The following is a 26,520-nucleotide window of genomic DNA, read 5'->3' as shown; positions in this document are numbered from 1 at the left end:
ATTACCGGTCAGTCCAGGTGCTTTATGTAAATGGGATTTCTTATACACATGAAAAATGGTCATTGACAGTGGAAGCTCTCAGTCTCTGTTAATAACTGTGTAAGTGTCAAAGAATACTAAACTGAGAAGCAGGCAGTGTCCAGGTGCAAATCGATTGAGTGGGAACTTTATAACTTCGCTCCTTTCAAATCTCCTGGAGCAGATGGGATTTATCCTATTTTGCTTCAGAAGGGATTTGATTATTACAAACATATTTTGTTCCCGAAGAACGGCAATACGGTAGAACAGATTTCCGTTAATTTAAACAAACTAACCCTTTCACAAAATCAGAAACGGGTGTTTATTGTGGTTCGGCTTGTAATGTTCCTATTCCTGTTAATATAAATCATCATTCCTGTTAATATAAATCATCATTTTACACTTCTTCATCTTATACAGGGTGTTAGGTTCCTGAGTGCAAACTTTTTAAAGGGTGATAGAGGACCATAAATGATGTAATAGTAGTTTACGCAACAAGGTGCAGAATGAAGATTTTTACAGCACGAGTCGTACATTTATCCAACGAGGCTTGCCGAGTTGGATAATTACGACGAGTGCTGGAAAAATCGAGTTCTGCACCGAGTTGCGTACAACGTTTTTTGCAATTTCATAAATTACCGCTTGAGGATAGTTTTTAACAAAATTTTTCATCAAACTGTACACTGATGTTCATAGCCATGTTTAAGAAAGTGTGATCATAACAGGTTATACTGTGCATTTGTCTTTTGTCACATTTTTTCAGAGCTGCGTCCAGAAATCACCAAGAAGTTGATCAAAACTGAAAACAGTGCTGTAATGGTTCATTACGCAACGCAAATCAGTGCTGTAATGAACCATTACAGCACTGCTAATTTGGTGTGGGAAAGTAGGCCTTTTCCTGTCAGATTTGCGTGAGGTAAAACGGCCTATTACGATGAGAAATTGCAAAAAAAAATATTCTACGCATATGGTCAAATCTCAACCGTTACGTAGTTATTAAACTTCCCATGTTTTTGATTCTTATTGCCTTAACTGGTTATAACTTTAAAATGGTCAGACTTATTGCAGTGTTTTTTTACCCTTATTCGAAAGATTATTGAATTTTCTATCAAATGGCATCTTTGAATCGATTGGTTTAGTTAAATAACAAAGTTTTCTAGAGCAAATAGCTCAAAAGTAGCGTGTTTTAATTTGTTTTTGTCAATTATCTTTGAAAAATGCGTAATAAATTAAAATTCTTTCTTTGGCAAAGTGGTTGCCCCTGTTCTACTCTACAATTCGTTCTTTGGCATCAAACTTCTATCTCTTATAGCTTTCTTGCAATTTCGATTTAAACATCGCATTTTAGGTCATAAATTTGCAATCATCATGGTAAGCACTTTTTTGCGCACTGTGCCGCACATTTAAATCAAAATTGCAAGAAAACGATAAGAGATAGAAGTTAGGCGTCAAAGAACGAATTGTAGAGAAGAATAGGGACCACAACTTTGCCAAAGAGAGAATTTTAATTTATTACGCATGTTTCAAAAATTGACAAAAACTAATTAAAACACACTATTTTTAGCTATTTTGCTCTAGAAAACTTAGTTATTTAACTAAACCAACCGATTCAAGGATGCCATTTAATAAAAAATTCAATAATCTTTCGAATAAGGGTAAAACAACTGCGATAAGTTTGACCATTTTAAAGTTATAGCCAAATAAGGCAATAAGAGTCAAAAACATGGGGAGTTCAATAACTACGTAACGGTTGAGATTTGACCGTATGCGTAGAACAAGTTTTTTCACCATTTATGGTCCTCTATCACCCTTTAAAAGTTTGCACTTATGAACCTAACACCGTGTATAATCGTTTCATGTATACTTTTGATATCTACTTACGTTTAGTGTCTCTTTTGTTATTCCGTTACGTCCGGAAAGCGGTACCGTACGGTAGTTGAGATTCCTGCACATAGGTTTGTCACATACAATATCTGGTGACGTCGGGGCCCGTAGCGTAGTGGCTACACGTTCACTTCATAAGTGGATGGTAATGGGTTCGATCCCAGCCCCGGAAATTGCAATTTTTCGTCAGTTGCCCTTCCCCCCTAGAGCGGCTGGTACCTGACCCTGCTCCAACGGACCCGGAAACCTGGATATTGGCTAACGGGAACTCATAATGGACCCCCAATCTGACTGGAGCCACACATCAACATCATCTGCTCATCATTCTATCATAGACAGGGTAGAAAAGTGACAGCAGCGCAACGGCAACCAGTTCGATATAGTAGAATAAGAATAGAATACATTTAGGCGCTGTACAAGTAGTAAGTTCCAATTAGAGTCGCTCACGCAGTGCCCTAGTGGACAAAAAGAGCTGTAAATTAGGTTAAGTAATTGAAGAATAATAGAAAAAAAATATCTGGTGTGTTTCGAATGTAATCTATTATAGTTTACCTTAGAATACTGCCTGCTATGGTGAAATTGACCTCAACAACTACCAGCTGCGATTTCCAACTGTGATATGCTAACAGCAATCTTCTCCAATCTGATGTTTTCTTGAGTAAAATACTAATTTTGGTTATGGTATACTTCACCAATTATTTAAGTTCAAATTTCGATAATTGCTCACAGTATAGGAATGACTTTCAATCTAGCTATCAATTATGGTTTTGTTTTTCTCTGCTTTTTTATCGTTCCTATCACTTTTTCGATTTGACGTTTCTCCATCGCTGTGTTCTGCACTGCGCTGCGTCAGTGGCAGCGAGTCTCGGTGGGGGCACGTTGGTAACAGAGGCGCTTCCGCAGATTGTGGAACATGTTTTGAAAAAAAAATACTTGTTGCAGTTTTGCTACAGAGTATATTCCCAAATCTTGGCGGGATATTGACTGTGAAGTTAATTCCGAAACCGGGTCATGCGTCGTATGAAGAAGCAAAGAGTTTCAGACCCATCAATGTGACCTCTTTTCTTCTGAAATGCTTAGAACGCATTGTGGAACATCACATCCGTGATGTTCATCTGGCCAACGTGCCTCTTCATGTGAATCAACATGCCTACCAATCTGGAAAGCCCACTGAGACTCTTCTACACAAGGTTGTTTATGATATCGAGAAAGAATTCGCTCAAAAACAATCTTGTTTAGGTGTTTTCTTAGATATCGAGGATGCCTTTGACAATGTGCCTTTCGATCAATATTGGAAGCTGCACGGAGTCATGGTATATCTCTAATGATTTCCAATTTGATTCATCAAATGCTCAAAACCCGATATCTCTTCTCAACATTGCATCTAGCAGGGATTAGGAAATTGAGTGTTTGTGGATGCCCCCAAGGGGGAGTCTTATCACCGCTTTTGTGGAATCTCGTAGCAGATACGCTATTGAGGCAACTCAATAATAGCAGTTTCCCTACTTATGGTTTTGCCGATGACTATCTAACATTGTTAGTAGGTATGTGTATTAACACCCTTTTCGACCTGATGCAAAGCGCTCTTCAGGTAGTTGAGGGTTGGTGTTGCCAATATGGCCTTACGGTAAATCCGAGTAAAACATCTGTTGTTCTTTTACCGGAAAATCGAATCCGTAATGGATACATTCCACGCGTTACGTTTTGCGCGAGAATCAAACTTTTGCTTCCAATAATTGTAATGTTGGTCAATTCATGCTAACCAGCATATCAAACGATCAGATTTGAATAGAAGATTCAATTTAAGCTTTCTGTCTGTGAGGACCACCCTAAGCCACTCATCGTATCATTTGGTCAGCAGCAGTACTGCTATCTGCGTATCCCATTGTTCTGCTGATCGCTCTACTGCTGGCACAGGCCAGGTCAAGTGGATATCACTTTCGCTTTCGACCACGCTAGCGGTGACGTCATCGATGTTGATAAGAGAGGCGATTTGGAGAAACTGAGCGGGAGAATTGGATCACCCGAACTGCAGATAGCTGATTAATTTCACCACAGGGCTATTGGGGACTACGAAGCAAATTACCACAGTTGACCATGTGCGTGAAGCGCCGATTTTTTAACATGGGGAAGCATAGGAAGTCAATTTTAAAATGCTTCTAAAAAATTCAAAACATTATTTAATTAAAAACGGATTGATGTACGGGTTAAGAATATTCGTTTTCTACACAACCAGTACTTAATCTGGGAAAAAGCTTTTTAATCAAAATTATATGCTAAAAAGTTTGCTAATTGAATTTCTCATCACGTACACCAACCCACTTTTAATTAAATATTGTTTTGATTTTTTTAGAAGCATTTGAAAACTGGCTTCCTATGCTTCCCCATGCTAAAAAATCGATCCTTCACGCATACAGTAAACTTTTTCCAGGTGGCAGCAGCGTACCTTCGAATTCTCGAATTGGGATCAGAATAGGTTGTTTGTTGAGAGTAGGAATAATTTTAGTTAGTTAAGTAGAGAAGTCGGTCGAAGACGGTCCTGTGTGACCAATTTGCTAGTTTAAGATGTTTTGTTAGTGATAAGTGTCAATAAATGTAGAGTGTTAGAATCGTGTTTCCAATTAAATTGCGTGTTTAAATGAAATGTCGCGCGTTTTCAATTACCGTTGAAGAGCCCCAGTGTCGATCCAGCCCATCGAGTTCCACCAAGTTGTTCTTCGATTCAGGTATCCTACAAATTGGTCCTTCGAACCGGATACCTGAGGACCCTGCCAATGTTTAGACCGAATACTCGATTGGCGCCACAGGACGACGAAAACACGCCATCAATTGTTCCATTATGCCCCCACTGAAGAAAGGAGTGTCGCCATCATCTCGCGGGATAATTAGCGAGTGATAATTGTACCATCGCCATCATCAAGGAATCCTTTGTCAAGGAAATTACGCACCGCTTGGATAAGCGCCATCTGGATTCCGGACACTGCCTAAGGACTTCGGGACATTTGGAGTTTCGGAAAAGCTTTCGGTTTGGACTGGACACTAACGTCGGATCGGATTCCTGTTTCTCCAGGTAAATATACCTTTAGTGTATGTCCTACCGAAGCTTCACATACCGTGATTCTAACATTGCTTTTCGACCACTTTCTCTGGACATCAACTCTTCGATCACGAATTTTGGACCTCTGATGACCAACCGATCCTGGGAAGCCGGAATTCCCACGCTACTGTGCTACATCTGCAACAATTTCCGACAGCCGTCCCCACTCGAGCTGTGAATGAGATTTGAATCGGAGTATACAAACCACGGTCAACTGTATCCTGTATCGAGAGCATCGCCCGACCCAGATTCACGGCCAATTGAGCACCCGAGACAACTGAGGACTGAAGGAATCCACTAGAAGAGGAGGCGCCGTTGTATTTTGTCCAGGTTAGTGCAAGAACTAGCTATATGTCTGTCTAAGCTTGGACAGCAGAAATGCACGTTTTTGATTGAATTTTATCCTCTTCGTTTGTGTGGACGGTTACCTGATTTCCTACCGAGCATTTCGGTGAAATTTGACGATTTGATTGGAGTACTGGATTTCGCTGGGTCTGTACCGCTGTTGGTTTCTCTGGGTGAGTTGACCGCAGTATATGCCCGGCCGAAGCCGAATATATTTGATGCTACATTTGGATTTTCCCCTTTTTCTCATCCCATACCATAAATTGAGTGGAGTTTAACGACTGGCGATTTGAAACTGATGTTGCCGATTTTGAACTGTTGTATTTGGAGTTTAAGTTTTTCAACCGATTGGACTACAGTGAAGCTGTTGGTTCCTCTAGGTGAGCGCCTCAGTATATGTCCAGTCGGGATTGGACGAAATTTTGATTACTACATGCTGGTTTCCTTTCCTCTTCGTTCATCATTCCTACCAATGAGAATCGCCTGGCGTCAATCCTGAGAACTGCACCGCTGAAGCTAAACCATCTGGTATCGTTGAACATCTTCTTGATTTGCGAAGTCGTTCGTTGTGAAGGTCAGTTAATTTAGAATAGTGTATGTCCGTCGAAGCACACGGACTCCACGGAATACTACATCATCTCTCTTTCCGTCTCGCACTACTACCGCTGCATTGAGGAGAGATGGCGCCAACCAAGAAGTCGTCCGTTAAGAAGAAATCGAGTCTGAAGTTGCTGATGACCAAACTGAAGCAGATTGAAGCAGCCTTCAACGAATTCGTCGGTTTTCCGAGAAAATCCAGGAATCTACTTCAGCAACCCAAATTCTCCTTCGGTTGGAGAAAATCGACGACTTGTGGGAAAGGTATGGTGCAACTCTCGTTGAAATCCAATCCCACGAAGATTTCGACGATGATGACGAGGACGGTGATCTACTCGATAAGCAGAGGCAAGAGTTTAGTGACCGTTACTATGAGGTTAAGTCTATTTTAACTGATCAGGCTAGGAGTAGGCAGGAACCAGCTAATTTAAATCAATCCATTCGCGGTGATCCTCCGTTGCCAGCCACACTCGAACACGTCCGCCTTCCGCAGATTAAGCTCCAAACATTTAACGGGGAAATTGATGAATGGTTAAGTTTTCGGGATCTGTTTACTTCCCTGATCCATTGGAAGACAGATTTGCCCGACGTAGAGAAGTTTCATTACTTAAAGGGTTGTCTACAAGGGGAACCAAAAACAATGATCGATTCGCTCCAACTCACGGCTGCCAACTATCAGGTCGCTTGGGGAATGCTGACCAAACGGTATAACAACAGCAAGGTGTTGAAGAAGCGGCAAATCCAATCCCTCCTCAAGTTGCCTGCTCTTCCCAAGGAATCCGCCTCTGAGTTGCACGGTTTAGTAGAAGGCTTTGAGAAGATCGTGCAAACGTTAGACCAGGTTGTACAACCGGGGGACTATAAGGACCTACTACTCGTGAATTTGCTGACGTCTCGTTTGGATCCATCCACTCGTCGTAGCTGGGAAGAGTTCTCCTCCACCAAGGACCAGGACACGTTGAAGGAACTCATCGAATTTCTCCAGCGCCGGGTACGCATTTTGGAATCCCTACCATCCAAGGCTGCAGAGGTTACCAGATCGTCCATCCAACCTCCATCCAGGCAACGGAACCCTGCAGTGAAAAACAGCTTCAACACCGTTCAGTCTTCTGGAGGAAGCTGCTTTGCTTGTACTGGTAATCATCCGCTTTTCCAGTGCAGCACCTTTCAACGAATGTCAGTGACAGATAAGGATTCGTTGCTGCGGTCTCATTCGTTGTGCAGGAACTGCTTCAGACCGGGTCATCAAGCCAAGGAATGTCAGTCGAAGTATTCCTGCAGGAATTGCAAGGGTCGTCATCACTCGTTGGTTTGCTTCAAACCGGAAAGGGACTCTAATGCGAAGGCACCAGCTAAAACCAGCAACATGGCCAAGGAAGCGCCACAGTCCTCGAGTAATCCCACTCAATCGGCATCCAATCCCACTCCACAAGTAGCTAACTGGGCAGCTACTGACAGTTTGGTGGCAGGCACAGTTCACCAATGCTCGTCAAAGGTTTTGTTAGCAACCGCAGTTGTCGTTGTTGAGGATAATAACGGCAATAGGGTCCCAGCTCGTGCTCTTCTCGATTCTGGGTCGGAGAGTAACTTCATCACCGAGCGCCTCAGCCAGCGCATGAAGGTTTCTCGTAGCAAGGTGGATATTTCGGTTCTTGGAATTGGGCAGGCAGCAATCAACGTCAACCAAAGGATTGTAGTCACGATCCGTTCCCGGCTGTCAGAGTTCTCGCGCTAGATGGGTTTCCTGGTGCTTCCGAAGGTAACAGCCGATCTCCCCACGGCTAACATCGACATCTCCGGCTGGACCATACCGAAAGGAATCGAACTTGCTGATCCGTCGTTCTGCGTTTCGTCAGGAGTTGATCTCGTTCTTGGTATAGAATCGTTTTTCGACTTCTTCGACTCTGGTAGGAAGATTTCGCTTGGAGAGCGACTTCCGTCCTTACACGACTCCGTTTTTGGTTAGATCATTAGTGGAGGATTCGACGAAGGACTTCAAGGCTTGCAGATCAACTGTAATGTCTCTACTTCGGATCGTTTGGAGGATCTACTCACCCGGTTCTGGTCCATGGAGGAGGTGGATTCTACAAACTATTCTCCTGAAGAAACTCGCTGTGAAGCTATCTTTTCGAGTACTGTACAGCGAGGGGCGGACGGTCGCTATACCGTAGCACTTCCCAAGGAAGAAAACGTCATATCTCGGTTGGGCGAATCTAAGGAGATCGCATTCCGACGTTTTCTAGGCACCGAACGGAGGCTTACAAGGGACGCAAACCTTCGGAAACAATACGTCGACTTCATGGAGGAATATCTGCAGTTAGGTCACATGCGGAGAGTCGAAGAGGATCATGAACCCACCAAGCGGTGTTTCCTACCTCATCATCCGGTGGTCAAGGAGGCCAGCACCACCACCAAGGTCCGCGTGGTGTTTGACGCATCCTGCAAAACGGCTTCAGGATTGTCGTTGAACGATGCGTTGCTGGTAGGGCCTGTGATTCAACAGGATCTCCGCTCCATTATCCTTCGCTGCTGTACTAAGCAGATTATGTTGGTGGCTGACGTAGAAAAGATGTTTCGGCAGATTTTCATCCATCCAGAGGATAGGCCATTCCAATCGATTCTCTGGCGTTCATCTCCGGTGGAGGAGATAGGTGTGTATGAGCTGAATACGGTTACCTATGGAACCAAACCGGCTCCGTTCTTGGCAACTCGTACACTGAACCAATTAGCCATGGACGAAGGAGAAAGATTCCCGCTGGCAGTGAAAGCGATTACAGAAGACACGTACATGGACGATGTCATCACAGGCTGCAATAACTTGGAAGAGGCCAGGAAATTGCAAAATCAACTGGACGAAATGACAAGCAGTGGAGGTTTTCGGCTCAGGAAATGGTCATCCAACCGTGCAGAGGTCCTGCACGGTATTTCCGATGACAATTTGGCGATTCGTACGGCCGATGGGATCAATCTCGATCCTGATCCGTCTGTCAAGGCTCTAGGTTTGACCTGGCTACCCGGAAGTGATGTTTTCCGATTCCAATTCCATATTCCACCTGTCGATCCCGATGAAGTTCTTACGAAACGCAAGGTTTTGTCGATCATCGCTACGTTGTTCGATCCGCTGGGATTCATCGGCGCTACAACGACAGCTGCAAAGGTATTCATGCAGCTTTTATGGACTTTGGAGGATGAGAAGGGCAAGAAGTTAGACTGGGATCAACCGTTACCTTTGACGGTGGGTGAGTCCTGGAGAAAACTACATGTCCAGTTACCGATTCTCAACGAGATTCGTATAGATCGTTGCGTAATCCTTCCAAATGCAATCGAGGTGGAGCTACACTGCTTTTCGGATGCGTCGATGAAGGCATATGGGGCATGCCTCTACGTCCGCAGTCTAGACGAGGCTGGAAATGTAAGAGTTCAACTACTGTCGTCGAAATCGAAGGTCGCTCCCCTGAAAACCCAATCCATACCGAGGTTGGAGCTCTCTGGTGCCTTGCTTTCTGCACAACTCTGCGATAAGGTTCGCCAGGCTACCAATCTTCAAGTTCATACAACATTCTGGGTGGATTCTACGTGTGCTCTACGGTGGATCCAGGCTACTCCATCGACGTGGTCAGTATTCGTGGCAAACAGAGTAGCGAAAATCCAAGCGATCACGGAAGGTTGCGAGTGGAGACACGTGGCAGGGACAGACAATCCGGCTGACTTGGTTTCGAGGGGAATAGGACCGAAAGAGCTCATCAACAACGATTTCTGGTGGCGCGGGCCATGCTGGTTAACCGAAGCACGGAACAACTGGCCAACCTCAGAACTAGCCCCGTTAGAGGAAGGCGAGGAAGAAAGGAGGCGCACAGCAGTTGTCGTGACTGCAACATCGGCAGTTGCAGATTTCAACGAAAGATTTCTCTCCACGTCGAATTCCTACACGACGTTGATTCGTCGTGCCGCCATTTGGCAACGGTTGATACGATCACTTCAGGTACCAGAGAATCGTCCGAAAGGATTTTTGAAAGCAGAGGAATTGCGGAAGGCAGAGTTTGTGCTGATTCGAAAGGTGCAGGAAGAAGTGTTCCCGGATGAACTTCGAGCCATCCGCAAGAAGGAACCTGTCAGTAGAAGGTCACCACTACGTTGGTATCACCCCTATATTTGCGAAAACGAAATTCTACGAGTGGGCGGTCGTTTGCGGTATTCGGACGAAGCTGAAGACGCTAAACACCCTATGATTCTCCCAGCAAGGCACCGCCTAACCAGAATGGTTTTTGAGCATCAGCATCTTCGATTACTCCACGCTGGACCGCAACTTCTGTTGGGGACAGTGCGACAGCGTTATTGGCCTCTTGGAGGAAGGAACGTTGCAAGGCAGGTCGTTCATCAATGTTTGACGTGCTTCCGGTCGAAGCCACGGCAAATACAACAATTCATGGGAGAATTACCGAGTTCAAGGGTTTCAATCGCCCGTCCGTTTTCCAAGGCCGGCGTAGATTACTTTGGCCCAGTGTACTTACGACCAGCACCACGTAGAGCTGCCGTGAAGGCCTACGTAGCAATTTTTGTGTGCATGTGTACCAAGGCGGTGCACATGGAGCTGGTCTCCGACTTGTCCACGGAGAGGTTCTTGCAAGCACTTCGTCGATTTATCTCACGCAGAGGAAGATGTACCGATTTGTTTTCGGATAACGGTACAAATTTCGTTGGAGCCCGAAACCAACTGCAGGAACTGTTTCACCTTTGGAAGGAGTCTGAACATCGTCAGGGCGTCGCTAGATTTTGTGCCACTGAAGGAATAAATTGGCATTTTAACCCTCCTGGCTCCCCACATTTCGGAGGTTTGTGGGAAGCAGCCGTGCGTTCGGCAAAACACCACATACTTAGGGTTGTCGGCTCAAGCCCGGTGTCTCAGGAAGATATGTCTACGCTGCTGGTTCAAGTAGAGGGCTGTTTGAACTCCAGGCCACTGACTCAGATGTCAGAGGATCCAAACGACCTTGAGCCGCTTACCCCCGCTCATTTCCTGGTTGGTAGCTCTCTACAATCATTACCCGAACCTGATCTTCGATCGATACCCTCAAATCGTCTGAAGCAATATCAAGCGGTCCAGCAACAGCTTCAACATTTCTGGGATAGATGGAAGCGTGAATATCTGTGTCAATTACAGGGCAGGTTCAAGCGTTGGAAACCACCTGTCCAGTTTGAAATTGGAAGGATGGTAATAATTCAAGACAAAAATCAGCCGCCAATGCGTTGGCGTATGGGTCGTATTATTGATGTACACCCTGGTTCTGACAGTATCGTTAGAGTTGTAACGCTGAAAACAGCGACTGGAGTTCTAAAACGTGCAGTCGAGAACCTTTGCCTGTTGCCTGTTTCAGAATCAGATGCCTGTGATAAATGAATCCAGCTTCCCACCGTTCCCATCCCAATCGAAGAGGAGTTTGTTTAATTTCAGGTTCAGAAAGAAGATTTCTGGGTGGGTGAGAATGTCTGTGAGGACCACCCTAAGCCACTCATCGTATCATTTGGTCAGCAGCAGTACTGCTATCTGCGTATCCCATTGTTCTGCTGATCGCTCTACTGCTGGCACAGGCCAGGTCAAGTGGATATCACTTTCGCTTTCGACCACGCTAGCGGTGACGTCATCGATGTTGATAAGAGAGGCGATTTGGAGAAACTGAGCGGGAGAATTGGATCACCCGAACTGCAGATAGCTGATTAATTTCACCACAGGGCTATTGGGATCAGAATACGGTTGTTTGTTGAGAGTAGGAATAATTTTAGTTAGTTAAGTAGAGAAGTCGGTCGAAGACGGTCCTGTGTGACCAATTTGCTAGTTTAAGATGTTTTGTTAGTGATAAGTGTCAATAAATGTAGAGTGTTAGAATCGTGTTTCCAATTAAATTGCGTGTTTAAATGAAATGTCGCGCGTTTTCAATTACCGTTGAAGAGCCCCAGTGTCGATCCAGCCCATCGAGTTCCACCAAGTTGTTCTTCGATTCAGGTATCCTACAATTTTTTTTTTTTTTTTAACTGGCCTGGAATTGAAGCTTTTTAATTTGAAAGAAATCAAGAAATACAGCGACGACAAACGGCAACCGGACTCCTCCAACGACGACCCACAAAACAACAACCGTCACCGCGGACAGACAGAACGGACAGCCCCGCAAACAGGCCACACAAGACCCTTTTAAGCTCTCTATGTTTTGCATGTTTTCATTTTTGCCACACTTTGCAAAACAGAAATGCAAATGGGCATATCAAGTTAAGCAAGTTTAAGTAAGGTAACGTCGGTTGTTGGGAAACAACGAGCGACCTTGCTGAGACTGAGGGATGGCTGAGCTACAGTAACGGCCGCAATAAGCGGGTCGTTACACTTGCTCCAAGTGATCTTACAATTGCTTGTAATTTCCCTTATAGGACATTTTCCACGAAATTCCCTTCCCGAGAAGAGTGGACATCTGGATATCTGGAAAGAAGTATTTTAGACGGCATCGTACACTTTTGGCTCCCTTCTCGAAGGTCGGTGCTGGTGTTTATTCTCTTGAGCTAAGGCTGTATCAGTCTTACTCACTTGGTAGACACTGCACCGTGTTTCAAGCCGAAATATTTGTTCTTATATGAGGAGTGCAATCGACACTTCAACAGCACGTAATGGACAAAGTAATATACTTCTGTTCAAATAGCCAGGCTGCTATTAAAGCACTTACTTCGGCAAACTCTAGGTCGAAGGTAGTTATCGCTTGTCGAACTCAAAACGAGGAGCTGAATTCAGCAAACGCTGTTCACCTTGTATGGGTACCTGGCCATTCTTTCATCACTGGAAATGAATTGGCTGATGAGTTAGCTCGCACTGGAGCATCACTTGACTTCATTGGCCCTGAGCCAGCTATTCCGATATCGAAGTGTTGGGAAAAGCTTCAGATTCACACCTGGGCTGCCACTCAACACAGATAATATTGGAATAGTTTGGAGTCATGTCGTCTAACCAAATTATATTGTACTGAGCCATCTCCAATAATGGTGGCGAAGTATCTTACAAATCTATCAAAGCAGAACTGCAGCATTTTGGTCAAAGCATTGACTGGCCACTGCCGATTCAGCAATCACATGGCGCATATTCAGCAAGCTGATTCATTTGCATGTCATAGCTGTGAATCCGATTATGAACTTCGTATCACTTGATATGTAACTGTCCAGTGCGCAACTGCGTTTCCGAATATTCGGTAAACACTTATCAAGTGAAACTGACTTCAGAGACCTGAATATTCAGGATATTCTGTTGTTCTTAACCCGCTGTGGTAAAGAGCTATAGGCTCTCTTTCGCTTTATGCGTTATTACAGTGCCCTTTTCAGAGCGTTGTTTGAACACATTGTGGTACGCTTATGCGTTAGTATCCTTTTCCAGGGTTCTTTTTCTATTTCCCTACCTGCCCTTATCCCCATCCTTATCCTTATTTCCTTCTTTTTCCCTCAGGTAGATGATGAAATAGGCTATTATTACGGCGATGGCGCAAATGTCCCAAATGGAGGACAACGTGCCTCTTAGTCGGCTTCTGATACCTGATTGCTCGAGGCTTCTGAATCACTTTTTCTACTGTTCTAGTCTTAACTTCCCCTAGGTGAAAAATAAATACCACATGCGACAAAAATTTACATACCATTTCCCAATCAAGCAACCGCTACAGCTCCACGCTCTAATTGAGTTTTTAATAAAACCAACAAAACGAGGAAACTCAGCGGTAATTTATGGTTTTGATTAAATGACCGACACATTCCGGACAGTCTGGGCGGACTCATCCAACCAAGCTAAAAAATTCTACACGCGGAACCCCTTTTTTTCTGACGAGTACGATTCAACCACGCTTGTCCTGCCTTTCTGCCCATCTAGACAGAAGAAGGACTAGCAGCAAATATTCGTGATAATAAATTCTTCATTTGTCTCACACGTCACCTCCCTTTTCCTATTACCATCCGACCCGAAGTCCACCCTTCCAGTATGTACTTGATCCTGGCGAAAACGAATCGTGAATCCCGACCATTTCCGAAGTTAACTTTCTAATGCGACGTCGTTGAGAGCAAATGGTCACAAATTGGGTTCCATGGCGCACCTTGGCATGAATCAAGGCCGGCTGGTCCTCCGACCCATTTCGGGGTGTAGAACATGACTCGAGCGATGATTGATAAAGGACATGCTAGGTTTTCCACTTCGTTTCCCCGCAGTTTATCGCTAGGTTGCCATCAGTTTCGGACACCCCCTCTGCTAATGCTGCAGAATTTAATATTGTTCGTTTTTTCCGCGTTGATGAACATATTTCAAATTCAATGTCAGAACTTCTTTTGGTGACTGTATAACAAATGATACCTTTATTGCATGCCAGGAAGACATTCCCATTTCGGGACAGTTAGTTCACCACGCACGGGTATACTTCAAGTGTGACCATTATTGTATCACAAATTGAAAACAATAAGGCACAAATGAAATATGACATCATCTGCAGCGCCGGTGGGAGGTGAAACGGTGGAATGTGCCGTGCATGTGGTGCGTTACTATCCACCGAATGATTTCCGGTTTTTGTTTTCTGGCAGGGGAGAAAGGGATTGAACGCGTCTCTTTGCTTTTTACTATGGATAACATTTCAATACAGTACTAGGGGACATGCGTTTAGCTCAATCCGTATTTTCAATTGCTATTGTGGAATAATATTGTGCTAAAATAGCAAAGTTGTTTCAAAATTACTCAAAGCAATGAGTGACTTACATTTTATGTATTACAATCTCCCGACGCATTTTACCCCGCCATCACCTACGGGTGGATCTCTGGAAAACTTTCAAACATTATTACTAGAGCAGTAGGGCCCATATAGCCGAGGCGGTAAACGCACGGGTATTCAGCATGACCATGCTGAGGGTGACGGGTTCGATTCCCGGTCGGTCCAGGATCTTTTCGTGAAGGAAATTTCCTTGACTTCCTTGGGCATAGAGTATCTTCGTGCCTGCCACACGATATACACATGCAAAATGGTCATTGGCAGAGGAAGCTCTCAGTTAATAACTGTGGAAGTGCTCATAGAACACTAAGCTGAGAAGCAGGCTTTGTCCCAGTGAGGACGTTACGCCAAGAAGAGGAGGACTAGAGCAGCAGCATGGCGAAACTGTACATGGAAGCACCGGCTGGCTGGTCCAATATCAAACACGTGTTCACCTTTTATCGTGCCTTCCTGCCAGCAAAACTTCCTCGAATTCATTTTTATGTTGAAACCTACAGCTAAACCAAACACTACCGAAACTACACGATATGCCGGGTTGCCTGTGTTCGATGGTGGTCTTCTTGTCTATGATCCATCATCGTAGGCGCTTAGGTGGCAGCTGAGCTGCTCAGAGTATGAGGGTCGCAAGGTCGAAACTGTTGTTGGTGAGAGGAGCAGGACGGGCAGGAGATAGGGTCTTGTACCATTTGGGCAGGTGTACCTATTTTGGGCACTTGCCGCTATAACTAAGTCAATTTCAAACCAATTGATTTGAATTTTTGTACAGTGTTGGGCACGTACAGTATCTAACTACATACAAAAATTCAAATCAATCGGCTTGGAATTGATTTAGTTATAGCGGCAAGTGCCCAAAATAGGTACACCTGCCCAAATGGTACAAGACCCTAGATATCGAGTGGTTGGTAGGTAGCAGCGGCAGCAAACAGCAGTTGTTTGTATCGAATTAGGGCGAAAACAAAACAACAAGGGAAGTTGGACCAGCAGCTGTCGATAATAATAATATAATATTTCAGAATTTTTTTCTGTTGATCTGAGGAGAGAAAGGGGATGGGAGCATGTTTCCGAAATTCAGGTGTAGGAGAGAGTAACAATCAGTTACTATATTCTTGAAATTAACATATATGATTTCGCTCTGGAAGGTGTCGCGATGAACCATGCTCAAAAGGCTGGTCAATGCTGTTTTGGTAAAATCTGAGCTGGTTACACACACTTGTCTTGATTTTCGAAAATCAGTGCCCCTTACTGGTAAGCCACATAGGGATAACTTCAATATTATGCCTAATTAAGAATTATTCCGAGAAAACCACTCCATGGAGGAACAATTATGTAATTTTTGTGCGAGAGGCATTCTTGCAGCTATGAGTTCAGCAAAAAATCTTCTCAAGATTCTTCCAAAAAAACTGCTTAAGAATTTTCTCCATGATTACATCCAGGTTTGCCAACAGAAATTCCTTTACGGTTTCTTTTAAGATATCTAGACCAATGTAAAAAGGGCGGAACAAACATTTGCAAACACCTGCTTGTTCCGTTTCTCCTATGCGTATTTCAAATTATTTATCAGAACTTGTTCCGTTAACAGATAGAGAAGAGTAAGCTCTATCTACTACATGCTGGTAAGAGATTTCATGAAAAATTATCAATACGCCTAGTAGGGACGAAAGAAGCTGAAATTTGCAATGGCTATTACGTTATTTTCACATGTTAGTCTAGATGTATCATTTTTTCCGGATTGTGGTAAATATATCCAGTATTCCTGACAACACTTGTCATGCCATGCTGCTGCGATAAGCATTCGATGGAGTTGAATGTTTATGAACTGATCGAGTTTCGTCGTGCCAGCATTGCATGTGCGGTGCGGTCCCACGGTCTGGTCTGACCGCAGTTCTAAGACACATCGATCGTATGATCGTCCAAGCCCCTCCCCAATCCAACTTTGTATGTGTTAGTAATTAAGTAGGTCTAAGAAATATCATGAATAAAGCACAAGCCATTATTGTCAGAACCAACGTAGAGTGAAGTCCGATTCTTCAAGAGAACTCCTGTGGAAAACTTAATCTACCTCAGGATTGTTTGATAGTAAGAGGATTTATGCAGGATTTCTTAGAATCAATCAAGCAAGAATTGTCCCAAAGATTACTCCAGTATCCCTATAAAATGCACGATGCAGGGTCATTAGGCCGAATTGTCATCAGGATGAATCGCAATTAAGCAGGAAACTGGAAACGGATATGTTGTTTTTATCTTTTTCAAATATTGCCAAAAACTATTTTAATAATGAAACTAGAAAGAATAGCCTGTTTAAAAGAAGGAAAAAATTGTCGTTTAAATACACTAGTTTACAAAATAAAACAAAAGTCGTGAACTTCTGTCAACGACCAAAATTTTTGAAGCATAATTTAGCGCTGATTTCGAAACCGTGCTTCAAAAAATTTAAAGTGGAACAGTTTTTGAGTTTTAGCTCAATATCGAGTATTACAACTTTTTAAAATATGGAATTAAATAAAATTCAAATATCTTGCGTTTTGTTCAACCAATTTTGAATGTTTTTCCATAAATAAAAAGCTGAATGTATTACCATTAGTGTGAGACACGCTTGTATGAAAAATATAAATCCTCGCTCCAGTCGACTTTTTGGATCCCATTTAGGCCCCATATGAACTGTACAAAATTTCAGCGCAATCGGTGAAACTATAATTTAGCGCAAGCGGTTCAAAGTTTGCATAGGATTTACTATGGGAAAAGTTACACTTTCAAACAAAAAATCCCAGAGGTCGCCCTTTGTCTCCTTAATTCAAATCGGTCAATGCTTCTTGTAGAAATAACATTTACGAAACTTTCCTTCGAAGACCGCAAAACGATTGGATGCTTGTGGAAAAAGTTATTGATTTATTACCGATTAGTGATCCAACGAACGGCTTTTTGTTTTGTTTTATCAGCAGCACTGCTGCTGTCGTTGTTGCATGGGGTGGCGGGAGGCATCACCACCCCCAGAAACAGCAGCAGCCAAGGCAGCAGCTACAGTGCTGCTAATAAAACAAAACAAAAAGCCGTTCGTTGGATCACTAATCGGTAATAAATCTATAACTTTTTCCACAAGCATCCAATCGTTTTGCGGTCTTCGAAGGAAAGTTTCATAAATGATATTTCTACAAGAAGCATTGATCAATTTGAATTAATGGGACAAGGGGCGACCTCTGGGATTTTTAGTCTGAAAGTGTAACTTTTCCCATAGTAAATCCTATGAAAACTTTGAACCGCTTGCGCTAAATTATAGTTTCACCGATTGCGCTGAAATTTTGTACAGTTCATATGGGACCTAAATGGAATCAAAAAAGTCGACTGGAGCGAGAATTTGATGTTTGTCCCATACTAATTACCATTCGATCATCTGAATGCAGGTTTTGCGTCAGAGGGGCTGTCCATAAACCACGTGGTCATGAGGGGGGGGGGTTCGGCCAATGACCATTTTGTATGGACGAAAAAAAAAATTTGTATGGACTAATGACCACGGGGGGGGGGGGGGTTTGAAAAGTCCCAAAAAAATGACCACGTGGTTTATGGACAGCCCCAGATTGATAAAATTCAAGATATTGGCGAGTTTTGGGAACGATCTCCTTAAATTTCCAAAAATATATCAAGAAATGTATTTTTTTTTCAATAAGAAAAAAACAATTTAAAAATTCTTTCTTGACGTTTTTTTGACATATCATATGTAGGCGAGATACAGTAAAAAATTCAGCTCAATCGGCGCATTGATTACGGAGAATGAGGTGTGTGAAGTGAGCGACTTTGCTTAAAAATAGAACAAAAATCGATTTCAAATCATCAACCTTGTATGAAAAGTCGAAAAAATTTCCGCTCTACTGTAATTTTTATCCGTCGCGTTTTCGAACGCAAGGCATGATTCTACACCAAAAACGATCATTAGTTTACCGAGTTCAATAATGCTGTAAACTAGTGATATCAGCACTTTCAGCACCAAAAACTATTTTGGCAATTATACTAGAAAGGACGGCCTATCACGCAAAAACGGCTACGCTCAAAAATGTGTTCCGCCACATTTTTAGTAAACATCCATGCCGCACATGACTGTGTTGGAAACACACATTTTTTTAAAATTGCTAGTACGCTCACATGAACATGTATTTTGCAATAATTTCGACATGGCAACCTCACTGGGTTTATAAACCACCTTCAAATACCGAAAAATATTGATATTTTGCAAAAATGTGATCGTACGAGCAATTTTAAAAAATGTGTGTTTCCAACACAGTCCCTGTGCGGCATGGGTGTTAACCAAAAATGAGAGTTTTTATTTTAGAGAGATGTTTAAAAGAACGGAAAATTCATGCTGAGGATGAGAACTGAGTGAAATCTTTGGTCGATCCAGGAAATTTTTTGTAAAGGTTATAGTTTATCTTCGTGCCTGCCATACGATATACAACATGTATACAACATGGTCATTATCAAAGGAAGCCCTCAGCTTATAACTGTGGAAGTGCTCATAGAACACAAAGCTGAGAAGTAGGTTTTACCCAGTGGGAACGTAACGGCAAAAATAAGACTAAATGACAATTCGGCCTAACGACCTTCGGCCGAATGGCCATTAACCTAGTGACCTTCGACCGAATGCCCTGACACCAAAATTCATTCCTGTCCATGCATATCATTGATTTTTTTTCAGGGATATCTTTAGAATTTATTTCCGGAACTCTTTCTGGAATTTTCCTTGAGTCTTCTTCAGAAGTCTCTCAATTAAGTTTTTAAATATTCATCTTGAAACTAGTCCATGACTTCCTTTAGAGGATTGCTACGGAACTTCGTGAATGTGTTCTTTCAATTGTTTATTCAAACATTTCTGTAGGAATTGCCCCGAGAATATTATCAGAATTCATCCAGAAATTTCTCAAGCATTCTAGAAATTTCCCCAAGGGCTTCTCAAGGAGTTCCTTCAAAGATTTCTTCAAAAGAAGCAATTCGAGAAGACATTTTTTAAACATATATTTGGAAATAATTTCAGAGTTTCATCCAAAAATTCCTCTTAGGGGTTTCCTCTAGAAATGCAGATTTTTTTTCCAAAAACTTTTTCAGGAATTTCCCTTCAGGCCTTATTCCATATATTAAGTACAGCGGTTTTAAGATCGTGCACCGCGGTGCACTTGGTGCACCGCGAAGCCATGTCAAGTGCACCGCAACACTTCAGAAAAGTGCAAGTTTAGGTTTAAATTTAAATTGATTACCTATTTCATGAAAAATAATTCGTCTTAATTAGAAAAACTGAACTATTGTAAGGTGCTCCAAGGGTTTGAGAGTAATATTTTCATTATTCCAGCCGGTGAGTTAACCTTGAATCCAGCAAAAACTGTCTCAGATATTCGCGAAGAATCATGTAACAAGTCTGTCAAAGCTTTCGTAATAAATATCATATTTTTTCAAGTACTTACCCTACAAGGCATCTGCAATGTATCTTCTATTAATGCGCTAAAAAAATCTTGGAAGAAATCTTACTAATATTTCTGTGGCTTTGCTTAATACCAGAGAAGGAATCTATCACTGATCTCGAAATCACTGAACACACATCTCCTTCCGAATTGACAAGAGTGCATGGAAGGAATTTATCAAAAATATTGTCCGTATATGCCAAAGTACTGAAAAAAAAGCTGCCAAGTGTCTTGCTAGAAGTTTTTCACAAATCCAGTAAAAGTCTTGGAAAAACGTCTATCAAAAATTTTCTGGTGGCGATTTCCTAACCTCAAACCTACCTGTCCAACGAACGTAAATTCTTGAATTTTGTCATCAAATTAGCTCGTAGTATGTATAAAATAACGAGAATTGTTGTTTCCATCCATTTCCAGTTTGCTTCAGGTCCTAAATTCTCCGCAAATTCCAGTTTTAGAGTCGTTGAAGAGGTAAAAAGAGAGATTACGAAACGCTACTGCTAGAAATAATTCAGTAGTCTTGGAAGAACTTCACCGAGGTTCTTAAAAACAAAACACCACTAATTCCCCTTCTGGTGTGGAGTGTCGTTAATAAATAATAATAATAATAATAATAATAACCACTTATTCGGCTCAAGTTCATTCAATATTTATAAAGATCTTATCCAGAAACATTCTAAGCAAGAAATATTCTAAGACGAATAACTGTGTCACTCCACTATGCTCCGATAAGTGATGAAAAAACGTAAGACAGTGTCATGTCATAATTGGTGTTGGAAAAACTAATGACGAGTGTATGTATTGGAATTGTTTTTTTTTTAACAATAATGAGCATGTGCACCGCGGAGCGATTTATTTCCAAAAAGTGCACCGCGAGCCGAAATGTCTGAAAACCCCTGTATTAAGAGATTCCCTCAGGCATTTATTCAAAACTTTCTTCAAAAAAATTCAAGTGATTCTGAAAGTTCCTCAAGGGGTTTCTCCAGACGTTCCTCCAGGGATTGCTTAGGGTTTATTCAGACCTTACTTCAGGGATTCTTTCATATTTTTCCCGGAAGCTTCTCCAAAGAACCTCTAAGCAATTCCTGAAGAAATAACTCCAAAATCTATTTCTTGTCATTTTTTAAAAAAATTTATCAAGAAATCATTCTATGAATACTTACAGAGGCTTCTCCTTTTTTTCACGTATATTTCATAGATTATTTTAACCCTCCTTGTGCATTCCTAACCCAAATCGTGTATACTACGTCAGTGAGCTGTGGTCAACGTATTGCGTTAGGAACGTTAAAATTGTTTTTTTTATTCAGAAATTTATTCAGTAATTCTCTAAATATTTTTCAATATGTTTTTTTTTTGTTTCTGACGTATTTCCGTCAGAAAATTCTCTTTCAGGATTTTTTATGTAATACTCCCGGAAGAAATTGTTAAAGAAGTGAATTCTTCCAAAGATATCTCCGGGAGTACTTCTTAGGATTCCTTCAGAAATTCCTGCAGGGATCCCTCTAAAATTAATTGATGGATATATGCAAAAATTCGACAGTTCCTTTGTCTGCAATTTCTGCAGGAATTTTGGCAGACATTTCTAAGAGTTTCCTTCCAAGGTTTCCTTCACAAATTTCTCTACGGATTTCTGCTGAAAGCCTTCCATAAATATCTTAGGCAATTTTTCCTTGAAATTACTTTAAGATGTCTACAACAAGTTGCTCATGTTATTTCTTGAAATTAAAAAGGTATCTTGAAGAGCTTCTTCAGGTGCTTTCCCAAGAATGTTTGTCCAGGAATCATTTTAGAAAATTTTCATTAATTTCTACTTGGACTCTCCAAAGCTATATCAAGGAGTCTTTTAACCCGTAAAGGACCAGGACGAACCAAAAATTTTGAAACTGCTCGTTCTCAGCAGTGCATTGACCGATTATCAAAAACTTGGACTTTTATTCAAGGGGAATAGTTGTACTAACTTTAACTTTCGGTGCCGCCCCGCGGAACCCTTCCCCCCTTTCGGGGGAGGCAAATATGTCTGTGTTTTTTTCCTATTTTTCTGCTAGTTTGAGCAAATGATTCAGGTTTTTCAGTAATTTCGATAACCAGCATCCAAAATCCCACCGGAGAAGTATAATTTAGTTGCATGACAGCGTCCAACATTGTTGGGGACCATTTGGTTTCGATGTAAGAGTACCAGGCCCACCGGAAGATCCGGAACATCCGTAAAAATGGCCATTTGATGAAAATTCCTCTAGAGCTATGCGATTTTTTCCAATACAATCAAAATTCTTGGTCTAAGACCATAGTTGATGATTCGGTCCTCTTATGGATCACAGTGGCCACTTATTAGCCCATCGGAAGATCCGGAACATCCGTAAAAATGGCCATCTGATGAAAATTCCTCTAGAGCTATGCGGTTTTTTCCAATACAATCAAAATTCTTGGTCTAAGACCATAGTCAATGATTCGGTCCTTTTATGGATCACAGTGGCCACTTATTGGCCCGCCGGAAGATCCGGAACATCCGTAAAAATGGCCATTTGATGAAACTTCCGCTAGAGCTATGCGATTTTTTCCAATACAATCAAAATTCTTGGTCTAAGACCATAGTCGATGATTCGGTCCTCTTATGGATCACAGTGGCCACTTATTGGCCCACCGGAAGATCCGGAACATCCGTAAAAATGGCCATTTGATGAAACTTCCTCTAGAGCTATGCCATTTTTTCCAATAAAATCAAAATTCTTGGTCTAAGACCATAGTCACTGATTTGATACTCTTATGGACCACAGTGGCCACTTATTGGCCCACCGGAAGATCCGGAACATCCGTAAAAATGGCTATCTGATGAAAATTCCTCTAGCGCTATGCGATTTTTTCCAATACAATCAAAGTTCGTGATCTAAGACCATAGTCGATAATTCGGTCCTCTTATGGATCACAGTGGCCACTTATTGGCCCACCGGAAGAACCGGAACATCCGTAAAAATGGCCATTTGATGAAAATCCCTCTAGAGCTATGCGATTTTTCCAATACAATCAAAATTCTTGGTCTAAGACCATAGTCGATGATTCGGTCCTCCTATGGATCACAGTGGCCACTTATTGGCCCATCGGAAGATCCGGAACATCCGTAAAAATGGCTATCTGATGAAAATTCCTCTAGAGCTATGCGATTTTTTCCAATACAATCAAAATTCTTGGTCTAAGACCGTAGTCAATGATTCGGTCCTCTTATGGATCACAGTGGCCACTTATTGGCCCACCGGAAGATCCGGAACATCCGTAAAAATGGTCATTTGACGAAACTTCCTTTAGAGCTATGCGATTTTTTCCAACACAATCGAAATTCTTGGTCTAAGATCATAGTCAATGATTCGGTCCTCTTATGGACCAAAGCGGCCACTTATTGACCGGAAGATCCGCAACATCCGTAAAAATGGTTAGTTTATGAAAATTCATAAATGGATCAATGTGGTCACTTATTGGCCACTGGAAGATCCGGAACATCTGTAAAAAATTTCATATCATGAAAATTCATCTAGAACTATGCAATTTTTTTTCAATACAATCAAAATTGTTGGACTAAGACCGTAGTCAATAATTGGTTATAGACCGAAGTGGCCACTTATTGGCCCACTGGAAGATCCGGAACATCCGTAATGTTTATTTCATGAAAATTTCTCTGGAGCTATGCGATTTTTTTCCAATACAATAAAAATTCTTGTTGTGATACCATAGTCAATGGGTATGATCCAGAGTGCATGCACTGTGCAGCTTGTATTTTGCCAACAGGAAGAGCAGAGGAACTCGCTTAAGCTCATGCATTGGCCGTGTGTGCAACACATTTCCTCGAGAAGCTCTTTCTCAGATATTTTTTCATTGCTTCGGCAGATCATGTTCCGGGGGGCTTGTATTAGTTTTCTATATATTCCTGCCTGAAATCTCTGAAACTGAACGAATTTCAGTTCCGAAATTCCTCGTTATTCTACCAGGGATCACAAATTTGTTGTGTATTATTCTTGTGAAATTCCTTGAGAAGTGCCTCCAGAAATTGCTCCAGGAGTTGCTTGGGAAGTAGCTCGAAGCGCTCTTCCAGAATTATTTTCATTGATTAGTTCAGAGATTCCTCTAAATCGAAATTTGTGTAAGCTTAGAGAAAGCTTACTCATTCTGTGGGTCGAAGTTCCCATAGAAATTCCTCCAGATAATCCTTACTGCATTCCTACGGAAAATGCTCCTGAAATTCATTCACGAATTCCTCCTGAAATTCATAAAGGAATTCTTCAAGAAAACCACCAATAACACTAGTTTACAGCATTTTTGAACTCGGTAAGCTGATGATCGTTTTTGGTGTAGAATCATGCCCTGAGTTCGAAAACGCAAAGGAACGCAATATCTTGAATTTTATCAATCTGACACAAAACATGCATTCAGTTGATCGAATGGTATTATATTCAGCTTTCAATTTATGGAAAAAGATTTGAAATTGGTTGAACAAAACGCAAGATATTTGAACTTTATTAAATTCCATATTTTAAAAAGTTGTAAAACTCGATATTGAGCTTAAACTCAAAAACTGTTCTACTTAAAAAAATTTGAAGCACGGTTTCGAAATCAGTACTAAATTATGCTTCAAAAATGTTGGTCGTTGACAGAAGTTCACGACTTTCGTTTTATTTTGTAAACTAGTGTAATCCTTCCAGAAATCAATCCACAATTTCTTCCGGAAATTTGTCTATCAATTCTGACAGGAATTCGTACAGAGATTCTTCCAGAAATTCCTCCAGATATTCTTCGAAAAATCCTCCATAAACTCTTCCGGGAATTAATCCTGAAATTCCTCCGGGAATTTTTCTAGAAATTCCCCCAAAAAATCCTTTGAGAACTCCACCAGAATTTGTTCTGGAAACTCCTCCAGAAACTCCTCCGGTAATTTCTCCAGAAATTTCACGAGGGCTTCTTCCCGAAATTGTTCCTGCAATTAATTCAGAAATTTTTCCAGAAAATCTTCAGGGAATCGAGAAAGTTCTTTAGGAATTCCTCCAGAAATTTCTCCGGATATTTTTCCAAAAATTCTTCGTGAATTTCTTCTGGAATTCCTCAAGAAATTCCTGTGGGAATAATTCCAGAAATTACTTCGGGAATTCCTCCAGAAATTCCTTAAGAATTTTTTTTTTCTGATATTCCTCCTGAAATTTTTTCGTGAATTCCTCCAGACGTTTCTTCGGAAATTCCTCCAGAACTCCTTCAAGAATTTCTCCAGCATATCTTTTGAAAAATTCGCCAGAAATTCTTCAAGAAATTACTCCAGCCATTCCTCCAGAAATTAGTCTGGGTATTTTAGAAATTCATTTGGAGATCCATTTAGAAATAGCTTCGGAAATTCATCATATAATTACTCTGGAAATTCTTCAAGAAATATCTCCATGAGGTCCTCCAGGAATTCCTTTAAAATTCCTCCGGGGATTTTTCAAAAATTCCTTTTAGGATTTTTCAGCAGTTTCTCCAAAAATTCCTCGGATATTCCTTCTAGAGTTCCTGCACAAATTCCTCCGGTTACCCTTCCATAAATTACCCAGGAATTCTTTCAGAAGTTCTTCTGGAAGTTTGTCGGTAAATTGCACTGGAAATTCATTTAGAAATAGATTAGAGAATTCCTCAATAAATTCCTCTGGAAATTACTCCGAGAAATTTTCCAAGAATAGTAATAGTAATAGTAGAGTAATAGGGATTTCTCCAAAAATTTGGCATATATATCGACCGTATTTTAAATTCAAGTTATTGCTATGGCTCTATCATTTTCTACTCAGAATGTAAGGGAGTTGAGATCAAAGTGTATAATGAAATGATAGATATGATAGTATTTGCTAGGTTGCGAACAATTGTGAAAGATTATAGAAGGTGAAATTAGGTATGAAGGCAATGTATTGAAAGAATACAGAAATTTTGCTGGGAATATCTCCATAAAAAACATTATTGAATTCCTCCAGGAATACCTCCAGAAATATCACCAGAAATGCCATCGTGAATTCCCCCCAGAAATTTATTCCGGAAATTCCTCCGGACATTTCCCCAGGAATTCCTTCGAAATTTTCTATAAATTCCTCAGGGTATTCTTCGAGAAATTCCTCTGAAAATTCTTCAAAAAATTTCTCTAGATATTCCTCCGGAAATACCTCCAGAAGTGTCTCTGGAAATTCTAGTAATTCATTTGGGAATTAATCCAGAAATTTCTTAAAAAAAATCATAAAAGAATTATTCCAGGAATTTCTCTAGAAATTCCTCCGGGAATTCCTCAAGAAATACCTCCACAAGGTCCACCAGAAACTCCTTCGGGTATTCTTCCAAAAATTTCTCCGGGGAATCCTTCAAAAATTTTTCCGAGATT

The 26,520-nt window shown here is 41.5% G+C and overlaps 1 protein-coding gene across 1 annotated transcript in view; it reads left to right on the top strand.

Moving 5' to 3' along the window:
* Window positions 1–7,676: 7,676 nt before the first annotated feature.
* The window catches only part of LOC134290339 (uncharacterized), a 65,070-nt gene continuing 46,226 nt past the window's right edge, over window positions 7,677–26,520 (top strand). Inside the window, exons 1-2 of the mRNA XM_062857456.1 lie at window positions 7,677–7,799; window positions 7,908–10,052. Coding sequence (XP_062713440.1) covers window positions 7,677–7,799; window positions 7,908–10,052 — 2,268 coding nt within the window. The remainder of the gene's footprint in view (window positions 7,800–7,907; window positions 10,053–26,520) is intronic.

This window comes from Aedes albopictus, chromosome 3, assembly GCF_035046485.1.
Source record: "Aedes albopictus strain Foshan chromosome 3, AalbF5, whole genome shotgun sequence".
Taxonomy (NCBI): domain Eukaryota; kingdom Metazoa; phylum Arthropoda; class Insecta; order Diptera; family Culicidae; genus Aedes; species Aedes albopictus.
This window is presented reverse-complemented; position numbering and strand designations above follow the sequence as displayed.